General features: G+C 41.7%; 2 protein-coding genes across 2 annotated transcripts; both read right to left on the reverse strand.

Annotated features, from left to right (window-relative positions):
- Positions 1-2616: 2616 nt before the first annotated feature.
- Positions 2617-10834, reverse strand: LOC307008411 (uncharacterized protein). The gene is made up of 2 exons (XM_079631180.1): positions 10729-10834; positions 2617-10056 (listed from the first exon to the last, which is right to left on the reverse strand). Exon 2 carries the CDS (start codon positions 9863-9865, stop codon positions 3992-3994), a length of 5874 nt encoding a protein of 1957 aa, XP_079487306.1. The 5' UTR covers positions 9866-10056; positions 10729-10834; the 3' UTR covers positions 2617-3991.
- Positions 10835-11353: 519 nt separating this feature from the next.
- Positions 11354-18558, reverse strand: LOC307008405 (uncharacterized protein). Its single transcript, XM_079631164.1, has 2 exons — positions 18104-18558; positions 11354-17432 (listed from the first exon to the last, which is right to left on the reverse strand). The coding sequence occupies exon 2, from the start codon at positions 17239-17241 to the stop codon at positions 11368-11370; it is 5874 nt and encodes a 1957-aa protein (XP_079487290.1). The 5' UTR covers positions 17242-17432; positions 18104-18558; the 3' UTR covers positions 11354-11367.
- Between the last annotated feature and the right edge of the window lie 505 nt (positions 18559-19063).

The following is a 19063-nucleotide window of genomic DNA, read 5'->3' on the forward strand; positions in this document are numbered from 1 at the left end:
GAAGTCCACCCAAGACTGGTAAGTCTCTTCCTTCCACCCTATTCACCTTTCCTCATCCCCATAGAGGAGTTCGTTTCTGCATGGAGGTGGACGGTTTATGACCATCAGCCACATGACCAGATGTCCCTCCTTGAAGCCATGGATGCTGGTGCAGGGACATCACAGTTCTTGATTGCATCGCCTTGGATAATATCAGATGTGATGTTGATGAAAACATGTGGCCTAACCCTGAAGATCGCAGAGATTAGATACAGTAATTTTGTGCTTTTTTAGTACTAAAAAAAAAAGTACTAAAAAAAGTAAAATTTTTGAATTTTATCTGGGCTTTTTTTTGTTCAGAATGCTCTTGTGTGTTTCATGTATATTTTGTTCACTGTAAGCAATACTGTAAAACTTTTTCTGTTCTATCATACCGTGTTTCTACTGTACCTCCTGTAGTAAACAGTAAAGGATTTGCTTTTACTGGAATGCTTTTGAATGTGAACATCACTACATGTGGACATACAGTTCCCAACCAAGAAACATAAAAGTCTATGCAGTTTTTGTAATGTCAAGAATAGCCAGTATTCTGAAACCTGGTGTACTTTGATTGTCTGCATGTACCTTGTGAGGTGAAAACAAGTGTTATTCTTTGACAGAATAATTTCATTTTGAGTCAGATTTCCAGTGTTTTGGTAAAGTTAGTAAGTGCAGAGAAAGATGTGTTCTATTTTGAAATGAAGAGTTAGTATATATTTAACAAAATGTGTTTTTGAGAAGAAAATTATCCATTTGGCCAATTGTGTTTTGTAGGTGTGAGTCTGTGTTAAGAGTTTAGAAAAAGTATCTGAAGTATGGGTAAGCGCTTGTTAGCGATTGAAAAAAACTGTGATCACTCAAACCCCTTTATCTAAACCCTATACTTAACTGTCCCTTTCTTTGTGGATCTGACAATTAATCTGTGCTTCATTTGTTTTTTAAATGTCCCTATCATTTTGGACAGAGATTTCAGTCTTGCTTTTTGATATTCCAGAAGAAATTGTCTTATTTTTGCTTTCTAACACTGGTTCGGTTGGTTTTAGATAACACAGACAAAATCCAGTGCATGCTTAGTCATATCCACAAATCTAAATGTACAGCTTCAGAACTAATTTTATTGTCTTTTGCTCTGAATTAAAAAGTCTGGCTGATTCCCTATGTAAATTTAAAAGAAACAAAAAGGCAATTAAAACAAATGAGATCCTTCAATCCCCCTACTCGAGTCAAAACGAAAGTAATCCAAATTTATTTCTTTGCCATTCTTTTTTGTTTGTTTTCCTATTTATTTAATAATTTTATGTATTATCTCTATCTGTTTAAATGTCTATACTCTATGTCCCTAGTACAAAAAAAAAAAAAACCCTGTCCTTCTTGCAAAACTGCCATTTTTGTATTTTTTTTTTTACACGTTTGTTTGTAGTTCTAATCGAATAGAGTGTGCATGGATCTGCACTTCGGATTCTATTCAGAAAAAAGCATACCAACCAGGTATCTTTGGAATACCTATTTTCAATATTTGGGACGACAAAGCCTATACTAATTCTAATTTTGAATAATATTTAGGATGGACAATATGTGAATTGGGCCGCAGCAAGAGTCTTTCCCATATAATAAAAGCATACATTGACCAGGATACTTATGACTCATTATGGACAAAATTGTATTTCTTTTTAACAATTCCCCTCCATCAAAGCTCTTTTAATGTGCCTTTGCATATTCATGACCAGGTTACAGGCACATATTTGAATTAATATGCACAAATTAGATTTTATGGGGCCTATTTATATTTGGAAAAAAAAGCATTCTTCAAAACATTTCCATTGGTGTTTCACAAAAAAAAAACATTCATACATGTTTTGAATGACATTAGGATGCATAAATGATGTCTTTCCTCTAAAGTAATATTTTGGAAAAATTTACTTGAGGAAATACATTATCCTTGACATCACCTTTATAAAATATGCAGCCTAAATAGATTGTCGATTTTGCAGTGCTTGCTTAACTTTCAATATTATACAGCTGTAACCGAGCTTTTGTATCGGGTTCGCTTAAACACTGTTGGATAATAAAATAATGAAAACGAGACACAGAAGTTCCATGAACGGTGCACAAGTTCCATGAACGGTGCACACTTTTAATCTCTTTTCACATCAACCTCACATGTGCTTATTTTGGACCCCTGATTACCTTATGCGCATGCACATCTCTCTCTTGCCTACGGCAAGTCCCAAAGGACAGAATGTGTTACACACACATAAACGCAACATAACCTTAACTTCTATTCAGACTTTAATCTGTTACATACGTCCCATCCCCCTAAAATAAACGTCCCCGTTTATCTACCAAACAACAAGCGATAGAACAGAAAACAGAAACAGGAATAATACACATCAACATGTATAATACTCAAACCCACGTTCAACCATACAACAGTTTGTACCATATGAAATTACAATGATATACTTATAAAGTTGTTGTCACCTTGTTCAAAAACATTTTTTAAATAAAATGTTTTCACAACAATAAACAGGTACAATACAACAATGAATCTCAGTACAGTACAAAATCTCTCAAGCAACCAGGTAGCATTCCCGGCTGAACAGATGCAAGTGACTCTCAAGAACTGATGTTAAAGAATTTAATATCCAAAACACCGTAAGAGCTGAATAAAGCAAACAAACAAATAAGCATTAGACATGTGACTGCAAATAGTATACGAATGTCCATAAACATATAAACTAACAAATATACATTTGCAATCTAAATGGCTACACCATAAATAGTGTCAATAAATCAAGTTTTTACAGGCTCATGAAATAACCTTGCCTTATGAAATCACCTGAATATGAATTATATTAACACTGACAATAATCAGCTAAAATGAGTATTTAAACAATTGACAAACTTCTTTCAAAGTGCTATATCTGTATGACCTATATGAATTTATAAATTGTTTTAATTGCAACAATCTCCTTTTAAAGTGCAACAAGGACTAAATGACAACTGAATTAATTATTAATTATTTTTGGTACAGCTGACGATCTCAATTTAGAGAGGAAAAACCTAAAATATATAAAATGACCAAATAAAGGCCTAATTTACAAGTGCAAATAGAAAATCAAGAGAAACGGGGCAATATACACTATGTTCTGCATGTGACTGTAACAATGAAATCACACTCACTCTCTACATAACAAGCAAATTAAATGGTCATCGCTGATTTCTTAACCTGCATAGCTGCTATATGCTAACGACCCCCTAACAGCTTCAAAGGAGATCGATACAGTGTAAACAGTCTCTCAAAGTTTAGCAGACAACAAAATAAAAACGATACCTTGTGCCCTTCATCAGCCAGGAGCTAAGAGGTAGAAATAAACCCTTTTTTTAAAGCTATTTTATCACAGTTTGGAGCCAAAAACTCATCTCACTGCACTGGTAGCGTCAATCAGAATGACGTTTTTCATAGAAAATGCGCCAACATACACACAACGCGGCGCTGCACTTCCTTTCACGGACTTCAAAATAAAAGCATGTGAGGTAAGTAACAGACACTTTCGTAAAACAAAAATAATACAATACAATGTCCACATTAATTAATCAGCGAGAAACATTAATCAACCAAAACATAAACAAATTATTAACAAAGTTATTTAGCAACATTTGGCTCAGGTTTAGTAAGAGTCCCCTTTTTCTGGAGATCTCTTTTTCAGGTAGTCCATAACAACAACGCCCTCTATGGCTGGAGGTAAAGGTGTCGGCCCACTTCAGAGATCAGGAGATTTAATGGTCTTTTACACTCCCACCAAATCATCAGTGATTTATATGACATTAAGAAGTATAAATTACAAATGATTTTCAAATAAAAATTAACCTTTACTCAGAAACGGACATAGTGTCCATACTATATGGTCAATGAATATTAGAATTTAAGCAATATGAGGAAAAGGATATACGTGGTTGTTCCTGGAAGCAGCTAGATGGTCTCTAGCAACAGGATCAGCTTCTGAACTGGGCGTTCAATGACAGACAGCTTGTGGAGTCGACGACCATCCTTTTCCAGATTCCGGTCACCAATGCATACCTTGACTCTTCTCACAAGCCCATCTTTATCTGTAGTAGTCTCTGTAACTCTGGCCAGCCGCCACTCATTTCTGGGCAGATCATCAGCCCTTTCCATGACAATATCTCCTACTTGGAGGTTTCTCTTTGCTGTGTGCCAGCGCTGCCTGGTGGCAATGTTGGATAGATACTCCTTACGCCAACGACTCCAAAACTGCTCCGCTAGGTACTGAACATGACGCCACCTTTTTCTTGCATAGATGTCTTCTCTGACGAATCTGCCTGGTGGTGGTAATGCTGGAACGGATTTCATAGTAAGCAGGTTATTGGGGGTGAGAGGTGCAAGGCTGTTGGGGTCGTTTAGGTTGTCAACTGAGAGTGGTCTACTGTTAACAATCGCCATAGCTTCATAAAAGAATGTCCGCAGCGATGCATCGTCAAGTCTATCAGAAGAGTGTGAGAGAGTTGAGCGAAGAACATTTCTCACTGTTCTGATTTGTCTCTCCCATACCCCACCTGCATGACTTGAATGAGGAGCATTAAGGACAAAGTCACACTGCTTCTCAGCTAAGAACACTGTCAGACGATCGGTGTCAACTTCCTTTAGAGCATTTTTCAGTTCATTCTTGGCTCCTACAAAGTTGGTGCCTTGGTCACATTTGATTTGGCGCACTGCTCCCCGTAATGCAATGAAACAGCGCAGGCCATTGATGAAGGCATCTGTAGACACGTCATTTAGCATTTCTATATGAATAGCTCTGGAGCTGAAACATGTGAAGAGGAGGCCATACCTTTTATGTTCCTTCCGACCCTGCTTAGTGATAAAGGGACCAAAGCAGTCCATACCGCAGTATGTGAATGGCGGGGATGGATTTGTACGCTCTGATGGGAGGTCTGCCATTCTTTGTTCTTCTGTGGGTCTCCTGAGTTTACGACATGTCACACAGTGATGCACATGGGATGCTACTGCTCTGCTCATTCCTGGAATCCAGTAGCCTTGTGATCTGATCTCATTTATTGTGAGGCCCTTTCCTTGGTGCTTGACATTCTCATGACATTGAGAGATGATCATCTTTGTTATGTGGTGATCTTTAGGAATGACAACTGGGTGTTTGACTGAACTGGGTAGGAGCGCATCGCAAAGCCTACCTCCCACCTTGAGTACTCCTTCTTGATCCAGGAAGGCATCAAGATGATACAGCTTGCTGCGAGGTGACAGCTGGGCCCCCTTTCTCAATAACTTGATATCCCCTGGATATGTGTTTCTTTGCAAGTCCTTAATGATGATGCGTTCAGCATCTTCTCGTTCAGCTACCGTACTGTGACTGCTGGACTTATCCCCTTTGGCTCGGCGAATGAGGCGAGCCACAGCTTGTACAGCTCCAGAGAATGAAGACAGCTTTGTCAAGCGGTCTGAGAGGCTGACTTCTGTTGTTTCTGCACTCAGTGTCTGGGCCTGTCTCACCTCAGGATCTCCAATCGTTAGTGTGGTGTCAATATCTGCAACAGGAGGTATATCCTTCTTCCATAAGAATTTTGGGCCAGTCAACCAATTGGATGTAAGAATCTCACCAGCATTTAAACCTCGTGATGCATGGTCAGCAGGGTTTTCATTGGTGGGAACATATCTCCACTGTTGAGAACTAGTGCTGAGATGTATCTTCTGCACTCTGTTCGCCACGAATGTGTGAAAGCGCCGTGCTTCGTTGTTAATGTATCCCAAAACCACTTGGGAGTCGGTCCAGAAGTGCTCTTCAATGTCTGCATATTCCAGCTCCTGTTTAAGCATATTGCTCATGGCAACTGAGACGACAGCAGCTGTGAGTTCGAGCCTAGGAATAGTCTGAACCTTAATGGGAGCAACTCTAGATTTACCTACGACCAGGGCACAATGGATGTTTCCTTCTTCGTTGGTGAGTCTCAAGTAGGAACACTGGCCATATCCACTGTTGCTGGCATCAGAGAAGTGATGAAGTTCTCTTTTGATGACCTTTCCAAAGTTTGCAGGCACGTAGCAGCGGGGTATATTGATCTTTTCTAAGTTCACAAGATCAGCTTTCCAATGTTCCCACCTCGGCTGCAATTCTTTAAGAAGGGGGTCATCCCAGCCTGTTCCATTTCTGCACATTTCCTGAAGCACTAATTTTCCACTGAGCAGGAAAGGAGCAATAAAGCCCAGAGGATCATACAGTGATGCAACTGTGGATAGTATGCCACGGCGTGTTGCTGGCTGGTCTTTGAGGTCAACAGAGAATCTGAATCTGTCGGAATCAATGTGCCAGTGGATCCCTAAAGCTCTTTCTACAGGTGTGTCATCGAAGTTGAGGTCAAGCGCCTTTACTTCAATGGCTCGTTCAGAAGTTGGAATGCTACCCAGGACAACTCTGTCGTTTGAAATGAACTTGTGTAGTCTAAGACCACCTGAGGCACACAGTTGATGAGCTTCTCTTGCTACCTGAACAGCTTCTTCTGTGCTGGCTAGACTGGTGACACCGTCATCTACATAAAAGTCTGTTGTGATGAATTTTGAGCCAAGAGGATAAATACACTCATTCTCCTTAGCAAGGTGTTTCAGACCATAGTTGGCGCATCCAGGTGACGAGGTTGCACCAAAAAGATGGACCTTCATGCGGTATTCTTGTGGGTGTAAAGTGAAGTCTCCGTTTTTCCACCAGAGAAAACGGAGGTAGTTTCGATCGGCTTCTTCCACATGAAATTGGTGAAACATCTTTTCAACATCGCACATAAGGGCAACGGGATGTTGTCTGAATCTTAAAAGAACACCAGTCAGCTTATTCATTAAATCTGGGCCTTGGAGCAAGTGATCATTGAGGCTGGTTCCCTGGTATTTGGCAGAGCAGTCAAAGACAACACGGAGCTTGTCTGGCTTCTTAGGATGATACACCCCATGGTGAGGGATGTACCACTTCTCTCCATCCTTTCCTTCATCATGCACTTCTTCTGCATCACCTCTCTCAATGACCTCTTCCATAAACCTCACATAGTGTTCCTTGTACCTTTCATCTTTCAGCAATTTCCTTTTAAGATGATTGAGCCTTACGATGGCAAGCTGCTTATTGTTAGGGAAGTGAGGTCTCTCTTTGAAGGGGAGAGGCATCTCGTAATGCCCGTGGTCGTTCTTCCTTATGCCTTGCTGCATTTTGGTCAAGAAAAGGATGTCATCCTGTGACACGGTTTTATTATCTTCACCAGCGTCTTTGAAGTCAGACTCCAATACTTTAATGACATCTGCTGGAGTCACTGGGGGAAGCTCTTTAATGCTGACTCTATGACAGATAGTGTTGAAGCTTTGTGATTCATGGTGGGAAGACAAGCGACCAACAATGCTCCATCCAAGGTCTGTATGGACTGCATAAGGTTCATCATCTCCTCCTAATATCACCTGTTTTGGTGCCAAAGCCTTTGGACAGCTATAGCCTATCAGGAGTCCAACCTCACAATCCTGCAGAGGTGGAATTTTGTCCACTATTGTAGAGAGATGCTTCCAGTGTCGTGCTGTGTCACAGGTAGGGATGTGAGTACGGTTCACTGGAATGGAGTCCTTAGTATAGGCAGGGGGCAGGTTGAGGACAACAGGGGAGCTGTAGCCTCTTACTTTGAGACCTGACACTCTTTCACTCGGCATGACAACATCCTTTGCCGTCATGGTTGTCAACTTCAGTCTCACAGGACAAGAGTCAGCTTGTAGCTTGTTGCTCAGCTCTCGATCGACAAACACAGTATCACTCTGGGTGTCAAGCAGAGCATAAACAAGTTTTTCAGAGCCTGGATTCTTCTCGGTTGATACCCACACTGGCACGATCATTGAAGTATTGGTGGATGGCTCACCATTATCTACTTTGTGAGACGTGGTAGTAGTTGTCTCGGTGTCATCTTGGTTTGAGACTAGTGCAAAGTTGACTTTCTTTCTGTAGTTTTCATCATGTAGGCACGTTGGATGTCTACCTCTACAGGTGTCACAGGATAGACGGTGACGGCAGTCTTTTGCGCTGTGGCCTAGTTTCATGCAACCGTAGCAGAGTTTGTTCTCCTTCACATATTTCCGTTTCTCTTCTAATGATTTTGCCACAAATTTATTACAATTGTGGATCATATGCTTGCTGTCTTTGCAGAAGAGACACATTTGAAAAATCCCTTTAGTTGGCTTTTGTTTGTTTTCGCCATTTTGTTTGTTTTCTGTAGCTGTTTGGATGTGAAAGACGTTAGCTCGGTTCCTTTTGCCGTCCTTAAGGTTCCATTTTTCCGAAGTGGGGTCAGAGGCACGAAGAGCGCTGAAGGAGGTGACTGGATTACAAGTAATCTCTGCTTCCATTGACATGAAGGTCACAAAATCTATAAGCTTTGGAAAGTCATGAGTCTCAATCAGTGTCCGCGTGACCTGACGGTTCCACCGTGCTGCAGCCCAATCTGGTAATTTGAGTACCAGTTTCTGATTTTCATCACAATCATTTAGTATTTCAAGCCCTTTGACATGAGGCATAGCTTGATGACATGCATTCAAGAAGTCAGAGAATTCTCTGAAACCCTCAGCATCTTTAGGGTGAATCTTAGGCCATTTGGCTAGTTTTTCTCTGAAAGCCTTCTGTACAACAAATGGCTGTCCATACCGTTGGTTCAGCTTGTTCCATGCATCATTATAGGCCTCATCATCATTCCTGTAGAAGATGCCATCAAGAGACTTACGAGCTGGCCCACCAACATACCTTTTTAAATAGTGCAGCTTGTCAGCAGATGAAATGGCCTTTCCATCAATGAGCGACACAAATGCAGCCTTCCACTCAATGAACTGGATAGGATCACCATTGAACACAGGTGGTTCTGTTGTAGGCAGCCTGTTCAGGGATATGCTATCTTGGACAGCTTGAGCGAGATAAGATATATCAGATTTTGGAGGCGAGGATGTTGCTGTGATGTTGGTAGGACGTGTTGCAGTGATGTTGGAAGGACGTGTTGCGGGGATGTTGGTAGGACATTGGATGGGAAATGGAACCGCATGCTGCTGCGCTGTTATGCTTACATCCTGCTGTTCCCCTGTATTCGTGTCTGAATAATGAATGCTGGCTTCCTGTGACATTTCTTGATCATAGGCCTGAAGTCTGGCTCTAGCTGCCTTTAGATCCTTCTCTGCCTTTAGCTTTTCCAATTCACACTTTCGAGCTTCAATTTCTTGTATAATTGAATACTCCGCTTCTTTGGCTGCTAATTCAGCTGCTGCATCTGCCCGCTTGGCTGCAATGGACACAACTGAAGACCTTGATGATGTGGAGCGTGAGACTGTGGATCCGTAGACAGAGCCAGCATAATCGTGATGGAGTAACTCACGAAGGCTGTGTTTTACATTTTCTCGGTCAAAGTCCTCAAGGCATGCCATTCTGTCAAAAATGATCTTCGAAATATCTTTCGTCACAGCTTCACAAGTATCAATTCTGCGTCTAGTGTCACTTGATGGAGCGATGTAATCTCTAATTTCTAGGTAGATGTGCATGACATCGTCTCTTCCCTTCTCAAGTGCATTAATAAGTGCTACCAGTTGGCTCTCACTAATGTCTGTTTTTAGCTCTTCCCTTGCTTTGCGAGCCCGGTCCTTCCATTGTTCGTACAGCTGAATCAACCTTTTCTCCTTTTTCAGGGCCTCCTCCTTTTTATATGCACGCATCTTCTCCGTGGGGTTCCGTTGTCGACCAGAACGGTGAAGCTCCTCCTCTTCCATTCCATTATGAGGCGCCTCCACCTGCTGGTCTGGGTCGTTATTTTCAGAAGCGTCCATTTTCTTTACAGGAGTGCCAGAGACTAGATCATAACATCAAGTCCTTTGGTTTCAGATGTGTGGTAGGACAGATGAGGTGAAGCTGTTGTTCTTCTGGGTGAAGCTCTTACTGTAGCATTCCCGGCTGAACAGATGCAAGTGACTCTCAAGAACTGATGTTAAAGAATTTAATATCCAAAACACCGTAAGAGCTGAATAAAGCAAACAAACAAATAAGCATTAGACATGTGACTGCAAATAGTATACGAATGTCCATAAACATATAAACTAACAAATATACATTTGCAATCTAAATGGCTACACCATAAATAGTGTCAATAAATCAAGTTTTTACAGGCTCATGAAATAACCTTGCCTTATGAAATCACCTGAATATGAATTATATTAACACTGACAATAATCAGCTAAAATGAGTATTTAAACAATTGACAAACTTCTTTCAAAGTGCTATATCTGTATGACCTATATGAATTTATAAATTGTTTTAATTGCAACAATCTCCTTTTAAAGTGCAACAAGGACTAAATGACAACTGAATTAATTATTAATTATTTTTGGTACAGCTGACGATCTCAATTTAGAGAGGAAAAACCTAAAATATATAAAATGACCAAATAAAGGCCTAATTTACAAGTGCAAATAGAAAATCAAGAGAAACGGGGCAATATACACTATGTTCTGCATGTGACTGTAACAATGAAATCACACTCACTCTCTACATAACAAGCAAATTAAATGGTCATCGCTGATTTCTTAACCTGCATAGCTGCTATATGCTAACGACCCCCTAACAGCTTCAAAGGAGATCGATACAGTGTAAACAGTCTCTCAAAGTTTAGCAGACAACAAAATAAAAACGATACCTTGTGCCCTTCATCAGCCAGGAGCTAAGAGGTAGAAATAAACCCTTTTTTTAAAGCTATTTTATCACAGTTTGGAGCCAAAAACTCATCTCACTGCACTGGTAGCGTCAATCAGAATGACGTTTTTCATAGAAAATGCGCCAACATACACACAACGCGGCGCTGCACTTCCTTTCACGGACTTCAAAATAAAAGCATGTGAGGTAAGTAACAGACACTTTCGTAAAACAAAAATAATACAATACAATGTCCACATTAATTAATCAGCGAGAAACATTAATCAACCAAAACATAAACAAATTATTAACAAAGTTATTTAGCAACATTTGGCTCAGGTTTAGTAAGAGTCCCCTTTTTCTGGAGATCTCTTTTTCAGGTAGTCCATAACAACAACGCCCTCTATGGCTGGAGGTAAAGGTGTCGGCCCACTTCAGAGATCAGGAGATTTAATGGTCTTTTACACTCCCACCAAATCATCAGTGATTTATATGACATTAAGAAGTATAAATTACAAATGATTTTCAAATAAAAATTAACCTTTACTCAGAAACGGACATAGTGTCCATACTATATGGTCAATGAATATTAGAATTTAAGCAATATGAGGAAAAGGATATACGTGGTTGTTCCTGGAAGCAGCTAGATGGTCTCTAGCAACAGGATCAGCTTCTGAACTGGGCGTTCAATGACAGACAGCTTGTGGAGTCGACGACCATCCTTTTCCAGATTCCGGTCACCAATGCATACCTTGACTCTTCTCACAAGCCCATCTTTATCTGTAGTAGTCTCTGTAACTCTGGCCAGCCGCCACTCATTTCTGGGCAGATCATCAGCCCTTTCCATGACAATATCTCCTACTTGGAGGTTTCTCTTTGCTGTGTGCCAGCGCTGCCTGGTGGCAATGTTGGATAGATACTCCTTACGCCAACGACTCCAAAACTGCTCCGCTAGGTACTGAACATGACGCCACCTTTTTCTTGCATAGATGTCTTCTCTGACGAATCTGCCTGGTGGTGGTAATGCTGGAACGGATTTCATAGTAAGCAGGTTATTGGGGGTGAGAGGTGCAAGGCTGTTGGGGTCGTTTAGGTTGTCAACTGAGAGTGGTCTACTGTTAACAATCGCCATAGCTTCATAAAAGAATGTCCGCAGCGATGCATCGTCAAGTCTATCAGAAGAGTGTGAGAGAGTTGAGCGAAGAACATTTCTCACTGTTCTGATTTGTCTCTCCCATACCCCACCTGCATGACTTGAATGAGGAGCATTAAGGACAAAGTCACACTGCTTCTCAGCTAAGAACACTGTCAGACGATCGGTGTCAACTTCCTTTAGAGCATTTTTCAGTTCATTCTTGGCTCCTACAAAGTTGGTGCCTTGGTCACATTTGATTTGGCGCACTGCTCCCCGTAATGCAATGAAACAGCGCAGGCCATTGATGAAGGCATCTGTAGACACGTCATTTAGCATTTCTATATGAATAGCTCTGGAGCTGAAACATGTGAAGAGGAGGCCATACCTTTTATGTTCCTTCCGACCCTGCTTAGTGATAAAGGGACCAAAGCAGTCCATACCGCAGTATGTGAATGGCGGGGATGGATTTGTACGCTCTGATGGGAGGTCTGCCATTCTTTGTTCTTCTGTGGGTCTCCTGAGTTTACGACATGTCACACAGTGATGCACATGGGATGCTACTGCTCTGCTCATTCCTGGAATCCAGTAGCCTTGTGATCTGATCTCATTTATTGTGAGGCCCTTTCCTTGGTGCTTGACATTCTCATGACATTGAGAGATGATCATCTTTGTTATGTGGTGATCTTTAGGAATGACAACTGGGTGTTTGACTGAACTGGGTAGGAGCGCATCGCAAAGCCTACCTCCCACCTTGAGTACTCCTTCTTGATCCAGGAAGGCATCAAGATGATACAGCTTGCTGCGAGGTGACAGCTGGGCCCCCTTTCTCAATAACTTGATATCCCCTGGATATGTGTTTCTTTGCAAGTCCTTAATGATGATGCGTTCAGCATCTTCTCGTTCAGCTACCGTACTGTGACTGCTGGACTTATCCCCTTTGGCTCGGCGAATGAGGCGAGCCACAGCTTGTACAGCTCCAGAGAATGAAGACAGCTTTGTCAAGCGGTCTGAGAGGCTGACTTCTGTTGTTTCTGCACTCAGTGTCTGGGCCTGTCTCACCTCAGGATCTCCAATCGTTAGTGTGGTGTCAATATCTGCAACAGGAGGTATATCCTTCTTCCATAAGAATTTTGGGCCAGTCAACCAATTGGATGTAAGAATCTCACCAGCATTTAAACCTCGTGATGCATGGTCAGCAGGGTTTTCATTGGTGGGAACATATCTCCACTGTTGAGAACTAGTGCTGAGATGTATCTTCTGCACTCTGTTCGCCACGAATGTGTGAAAGCGCCGTGCTTCGTTGTTAATGTATCCCAAAACCACTTGGGAGTCGGTCCAGAAGTGCTCTTCAATGTCTGCATATTCCAGCTCCTGTTTAAGCATATTGCTCATGGCAACTGAGACGACAGCAGCTGTGAGTTCGAGCCTAGGAATAGTCTGAACCTTAATGGGAGCAACTCTAGATTTACCTACGACCAGGGCACAATGGATGTTTCCTTCTTCGTTGGTGAGTCTCAAGTAGGAACACTGGCCATATCCACTGTTGCTGGCATCAGAGAAGTGATGAAGTTCTCTTTTGATGACCTTTCCAAAGTTTGCAGGCACGTAGCAGCGGGGTATATTGATCTTTTCTAAGTTCACAAGATCAGCTTTCCAATGTTCCCACCTCGGCTGCAATTCTTTAAGAAGGGGGTCATCCCAGCCTGTTCCATTTCTGCACATTTCCTGAAGCACTAATTTTCCACTGAGCAGGAAAGGAGCAATAAAGCCCAGAGGATCATACAGTGATGCAACTGTGGATAGTATGCCACGGCGTGTTGCTGGCTGGTCTTTGAGGTCAACAGAGAATCTGAATCTGTCGGAATCAATGTGCCAGTGGATCCCTAAAGCTCTTTCTACAGGTGTGTCATCGAAGTTGAGGTCAAGCGCCTTTACTTCAATGGCTCGTTCAGAAGTTGGAATGCTACCCAGGACAACTCTGTCGTTTGAAATGAACTTGTGTAGTCTAAGACCACCTGAGGCACACAGTTGATGAGCTTCTCTTGCTACCTGAACAGCTTCTTCTGTGCTGGCTAGACTGGTGACACCGTCATCTACATAAAAGTCTGTTGTGATGAATTTTGAGCCAAGAGGATAAATACACTCATTCTCCTTAGCAAGGTGTTTCAGACCATAGTTGGCGCATCCAGGTGACGAGGTTGCACCAAAAAGATGGACCTTCATGCGGTATTCTTGTGGGTGTAAAGTGAAGTCTCCGTTTTTCCACCAGAGAAAACGGAGGTAGTTTCGATCGGCTTCTTCCACATGAAATTGGTGAAACATCTTTTCAACATCGCACATAAGGGCAACGGGATGTTGTCTGAATCTTAAAAGAACACCAGTCAGCTTATTCATTAAATCTGGGCCTTGGAGCAAGTGATCATTGAGGCTGGTTCCCTGGTATTTGGCAGAGCAGTCAAAGACAACACGGAGCTTGTCTGGCTTCTTAGGATGATACACCCCATGGTGAGGGATGTACCACTTCTCTCCATCCTTTCCTTCATCATGCACTTCTTCTGCATCACCTCTCTCAATGACCTCTTCCATAAACCTCACATAGTGTTCCTTGTACCTTTCATCTTTCAGCAATTTCCTTTTAAGATGATTGAGCCTTACGATGGCAAGCTGCTTATTGTTAGGGAAGTGAGGTCTCTCTTTGAAGGGGAGAGGCATCTCGTAATGCCCGTGGTCGTTCTTCCTTATGCCTTGCTGCATTTTGGTCAAGAAAAGGATGTCATCCTGTGACACGGTTTTATTATCTTCACCAGCGTCTTTGAAGTCAGACTCCAATACTTTAATGACATCTGCTGGAGTCACTGGGGGAAGCTCTTTAATGCTGACTCTATGACAGATAGTGTTGAAGCTTTGTGATTCATGGTGGGAAGACAAGCGACCAACAATGCTCCATCCAAGGTCTGTATGGACTGCATAAGGTTCATCATCTCCTCCTAATATCACCTGTTTTGGTGCCAAAGCCTTTGGACAGCTATAGCCTATCAGGAGTCCAACCTCACAATCCTGCAGAGGTGGAATTTTGTCCACTATTGTAGAGAGATGCTTCCAGTGTCGTGCTGTGTCACAGGTAGGGATGTGAGTACGGTTCACTGGAATGGAGTCCTTAGTATAGGCAGGGGGCAGGTTGAGGACAACAGGGGAGCTGTAGCCTCTTACTTTGAGACCTGACACTCTTTCACTCGGCATGACAACATCCTTTGCCGTCATGGTTGTCAACTTCAGTCTCACAGGACAAGAGTCAGCTTGTAGCTTGTTGCTCAGCTCTCGATCGACAAACACAGTATCACTCTGGGTGTCAAGCAGAGCATAAACAAGTTTTTCAGAGCCTGGATTCTTCTCGGTTGATACCCACACTGGCACGATCATTGAAGTATTGGTGGATGGCTCACCATTATCTACTTTGTGAGACGTGGTAGTAGTTGTCTCGGTGTCATCTTGGTTTGAGACTAGTGCAAAGTTGACTTTCTTTCTGTAGTTTTCATCATGTAGGCACGTTGGATGTCTACCTCTACAGGTGTCACAGGATAGACGGTGACGGCAGTCTTTTGCGCTGTGGCCTAGTTTCATGCAACCGTAGCAGAGTTTGTTCTCCTTCACATATTTCCGTTTCTCTTCTAATGATTTTGCCACAAATTTATTACAATTGTGGATCATATGCTTGCTGTCTTTGCAGAAGAGACACATTTGAAAAATCCCTTTAGTTGGCTTTTGTTTGTTTTCGCCATTTTGTTTGTTTTCTGTAGCTGTTTGGATGTGAAAGACGTTAGCTCGGTTCCTTTTGCCGTCCTTAAGGTTCCATTTTTCCGAAGTGGGGTCAGAGGCACGAAGAGCGCTGAAGGAGGTGACTGGATTACAAGTAATCTCTGCTTCCATTGACATGAAGGTCACAAAATCTATAAGCTTTGGAAAGTCATGAGTCTCAATCAGTGTCCGCGTGACCTGACGGTTCCACCGTGCTGCAGCCCAATCTGGTAATTTGAGTACCAGTTTCTGATTTTCATCACAATCATTTAGTATTTCAAGCCCTTTGACATGAGGCATAGCTTGATGACATGCATTCAAGAAGTCAGAGAATTCTCTGAAACCCTCAGCATCTTTAGGGTGAATCTTAGGCCATTTGGCTAGTTTTTCTCTGAAAGCCTTCTGTACAACAAATGGCTGTCCATACCGTTGGTTCAGCTTGTTCCATGCATCATTATAGGCCTCATCATCATTCCTGTAGAAGATGCCATCAAGAGACTTACGAGCTGGCCCACCAACATACCTTTTTAAATAGTGCAGCTTGTCAGCAGATGAAATGGCCTTTCCATCAATGAGCGACACAAATGCAGCCTTCCACTCAATGAACTGGATAGGATCACCATTGAACACAGGTGGTTCTGTTGTAGGCAGCCTGTTCAGGGATATGCTATCTTGGACAGCTTGAGCGAGATAAGATATATCAGATTTTGGAGGCGAGGATGTTGCTGTGATGTTGGTAGGACGTGTTGCAGTGATGTTGGAAGGACGTGTTGCGGGGATGTTGGTAGGACATTGGATGGGAAATGGAACCGCATGCTGCTGCGCTGTTATGCTTACATCCTGCTGTTCCCCTGTATTCGTGTCTGAATAATGAATGCTGGCTTCCTGTGACATTTCTTGATCATAGGCCTGAAGTCTGGCTCTAGCTGCCTTTAGATCCTTCTCTGCCTTTAGCTTTTCCAATTCACACTTTCGAGCTTCAATTTCTTGTATAATTGAATACTCCGCTTCTTTGGCTGCTAATTCAGCTGCTGCATCTGCCCGCTTGGCTGCAATGGACACAACTGAAGACCTTGATGATGTGGAGCGTGAGACTGTGGATCCGTAGACAGAGCCAGCATAATCGTGATGGAGTAACTCACGAAGGCTGTGTTTTACATTTTCTCGGTCAAAGTCCTCAAGGCATGCCATTCTGTCAAAAATGATCTTCGAAATATCTTTCGTCACAGCTTCACAAGTATCAATTCTGCGTCTAGTGTCACTTGATGGAGCGATGTAATCTCTAATTTCTAGGTAGATGTGCATGACATCGTCTCTTCCCTTCTCAAGTGCATTAATAAGTGCTACCAGTTGGCTCTCACTAATGTCTGTTTTTAGCTCTTCCCTTGCTTTGCGAGCCCGGTCCTTCCATTGTTCGTACAGCTGAATCAACCTTTTCTCCTTTTTCAGGGCCTCCTCCTTTTTATATGCACGCATCTTCTCCGTGGGGTTCCGTTGTCGACCAGAACGGTGAAGCTCCTCCTCTTCCATTCCATTATGAGGCGCCTCCACCTGCTGGTCTGGGTCGTTATTTTCAGAAGCGTCCATTTTCTTTACAGGAGTGCCAGAGACTAGATCATAACATCAAGTCCTTTGGTTTCAGATGTGTGGTAGGACAGATGAGGTGAAGCTGTTGTTCTTCTGGGTGAAGCTCTTACTGTAGCATTCCCGGCTGAACAGATGCAAGTGACTCTCAAGAACTGATGTTAAAGAATTTAATATCCAAAACACCGTAAGAGCTGAATAAAGCAAACAAACAAATAAGCATTAGACATGTGACTGCAAATAGTATACGAATGTCCATAAACATATAAACTAACAAATATACATTTGCAATCTAAATGGCTACACCATAAATAGTGTCAATAAATCAAGTTTTTACAGGCTCATGAAATAACCTTGCCTTATGAAATCACCTGAATATGAATTATATTAACACTGACAATAATCAGCTAAAATGAGTATTTAAACAATTGACAAACTTCTTTCAAAGTGCTATATCTGTATGACCTATATGAATTTATAAATTGTTTTAATTGCAACAATCTCCTTTTAAAGTGCAACAAGGACTAAATGACAACTGAATTAATTATTAATTATTTTTGGTACAGCTGACGATCTCAATTTAGAGAGGAAAAACCTAAAATATATAAAATGACCAAATAAAGGCCTAATTTACAAGTGCAAATAGAAAATCAAGAGAAACGGGGCAATATACACTATGTTCTGCATGTGACTGTAACAATGAAATCACACTCACTCTCTACATAACAAGCAAATTAAATGGTCATCGCTGATTTCTTAACCTGCATAGCTGCTATATGCTAACGACCCCCTAACAGCTTCAAGGAGATCGATACAGTGTAAACAGTCTCTCAAAGTTTAGCAGACAACAAAATAAAAACGATACCTTGTGCCCTTCATCAGCCAGGAGCTAAGAGGTAGAAATAAACCCTTTTTTTAAAGCTATTTTATCACAGTTTGGAGCCAAAAACTCATCTCACTGCACTGGTAGCGTCAATCAGAATGACGTTTTTCATAGAAAATGCGCCAACATACACACAACGCGGCGCTGCACTTCCTTTCACGGACTTCAAAATAAAAGCATGTGAGGTAAGTAACAGACACTTTCGTAAAACAAAAATAATACAATACAATGTCCACATTAATTAATCAGCGAGAAACATTAATCAACCAAAACATAAACAAATTATTAACAAAGTTATTTAGCAACATTTGGCTCAGGTTTAGTAAGAGTCCCCTTTTTCTGGAGATCTCTTTTTCAGGTAGTCCATAACAACAACGCCCTCTATGGCTGGAGGTAAAGGTGTCGGCCCACTTCAGAGATCAGGAGATTTAATGGTCTTTTACAAGGAGGTTTCAACCTTCTCCCAGCCCTGCTCATTACAGGAATGAGCTTATCAGGCCCCTCAAGTACCTCTCCTAAATCCTTTTGAGGTGAACTGCACTTCACTCCCCCCAACATTTCAGGCTCCTTAAGGCGAGACACTACAGGTGAATAGGGAAATATTTGTAACTAGCAGATATCACCATGAAACTTTCCCAGTTGATTACCTACATTAAGATGAGAAAAAAATGTATTACAAGTTTTCTGTAATTTATTGTTTAAATATGCAAATTAGGCATTATCTAATTAAATATGCGCTAATTTGCCTATATTTTAAAAAACGAAATCTCAGAATTGGATAAAGCCAGGTTCAAAATTCTTTTTTCATTGTGTTCACATATTAGATGGGAAAAAAATTACAGAGGGATTTATGGATATCTACTTTTGTTATCCTGTAAAACAGAATATACTGTCAATAGCCTTAAAAAATGTATTTTCGCCATGTTTTTTGGAATAAAATGC

This window comes from Phoxinus phoxinus (genome assembly GCF_949152265.1).
Source record: "Phoxinus phoxinus genome assembly, chromosome: 1".
In the NCBI taxonomy this organism is placed as follows: Eukaryota; Metazoa; Chordata; class Actinopteri; order Cypriniformes; family Leuciscidae; genus Phoxinus; species Phoxinus phoxinus.

Excerpts from the sequence above, each read along its gene's own strand:
- LOC307008411 (XM_079631180.1), bottom strand. The coding sequence starts at position 9,865 with ATGGACGCTTCTGAAAATAACGACCCAGACCAGCAGGTGGAGGCGCCT.
- LOC307008405 (XM_079631164.1), bottom strand. The coding sequence starts at position 17,241 with ATGGACGCTTCTGAAAATAACGACCCAGACCAGCAGGTGGAGGCGCCT.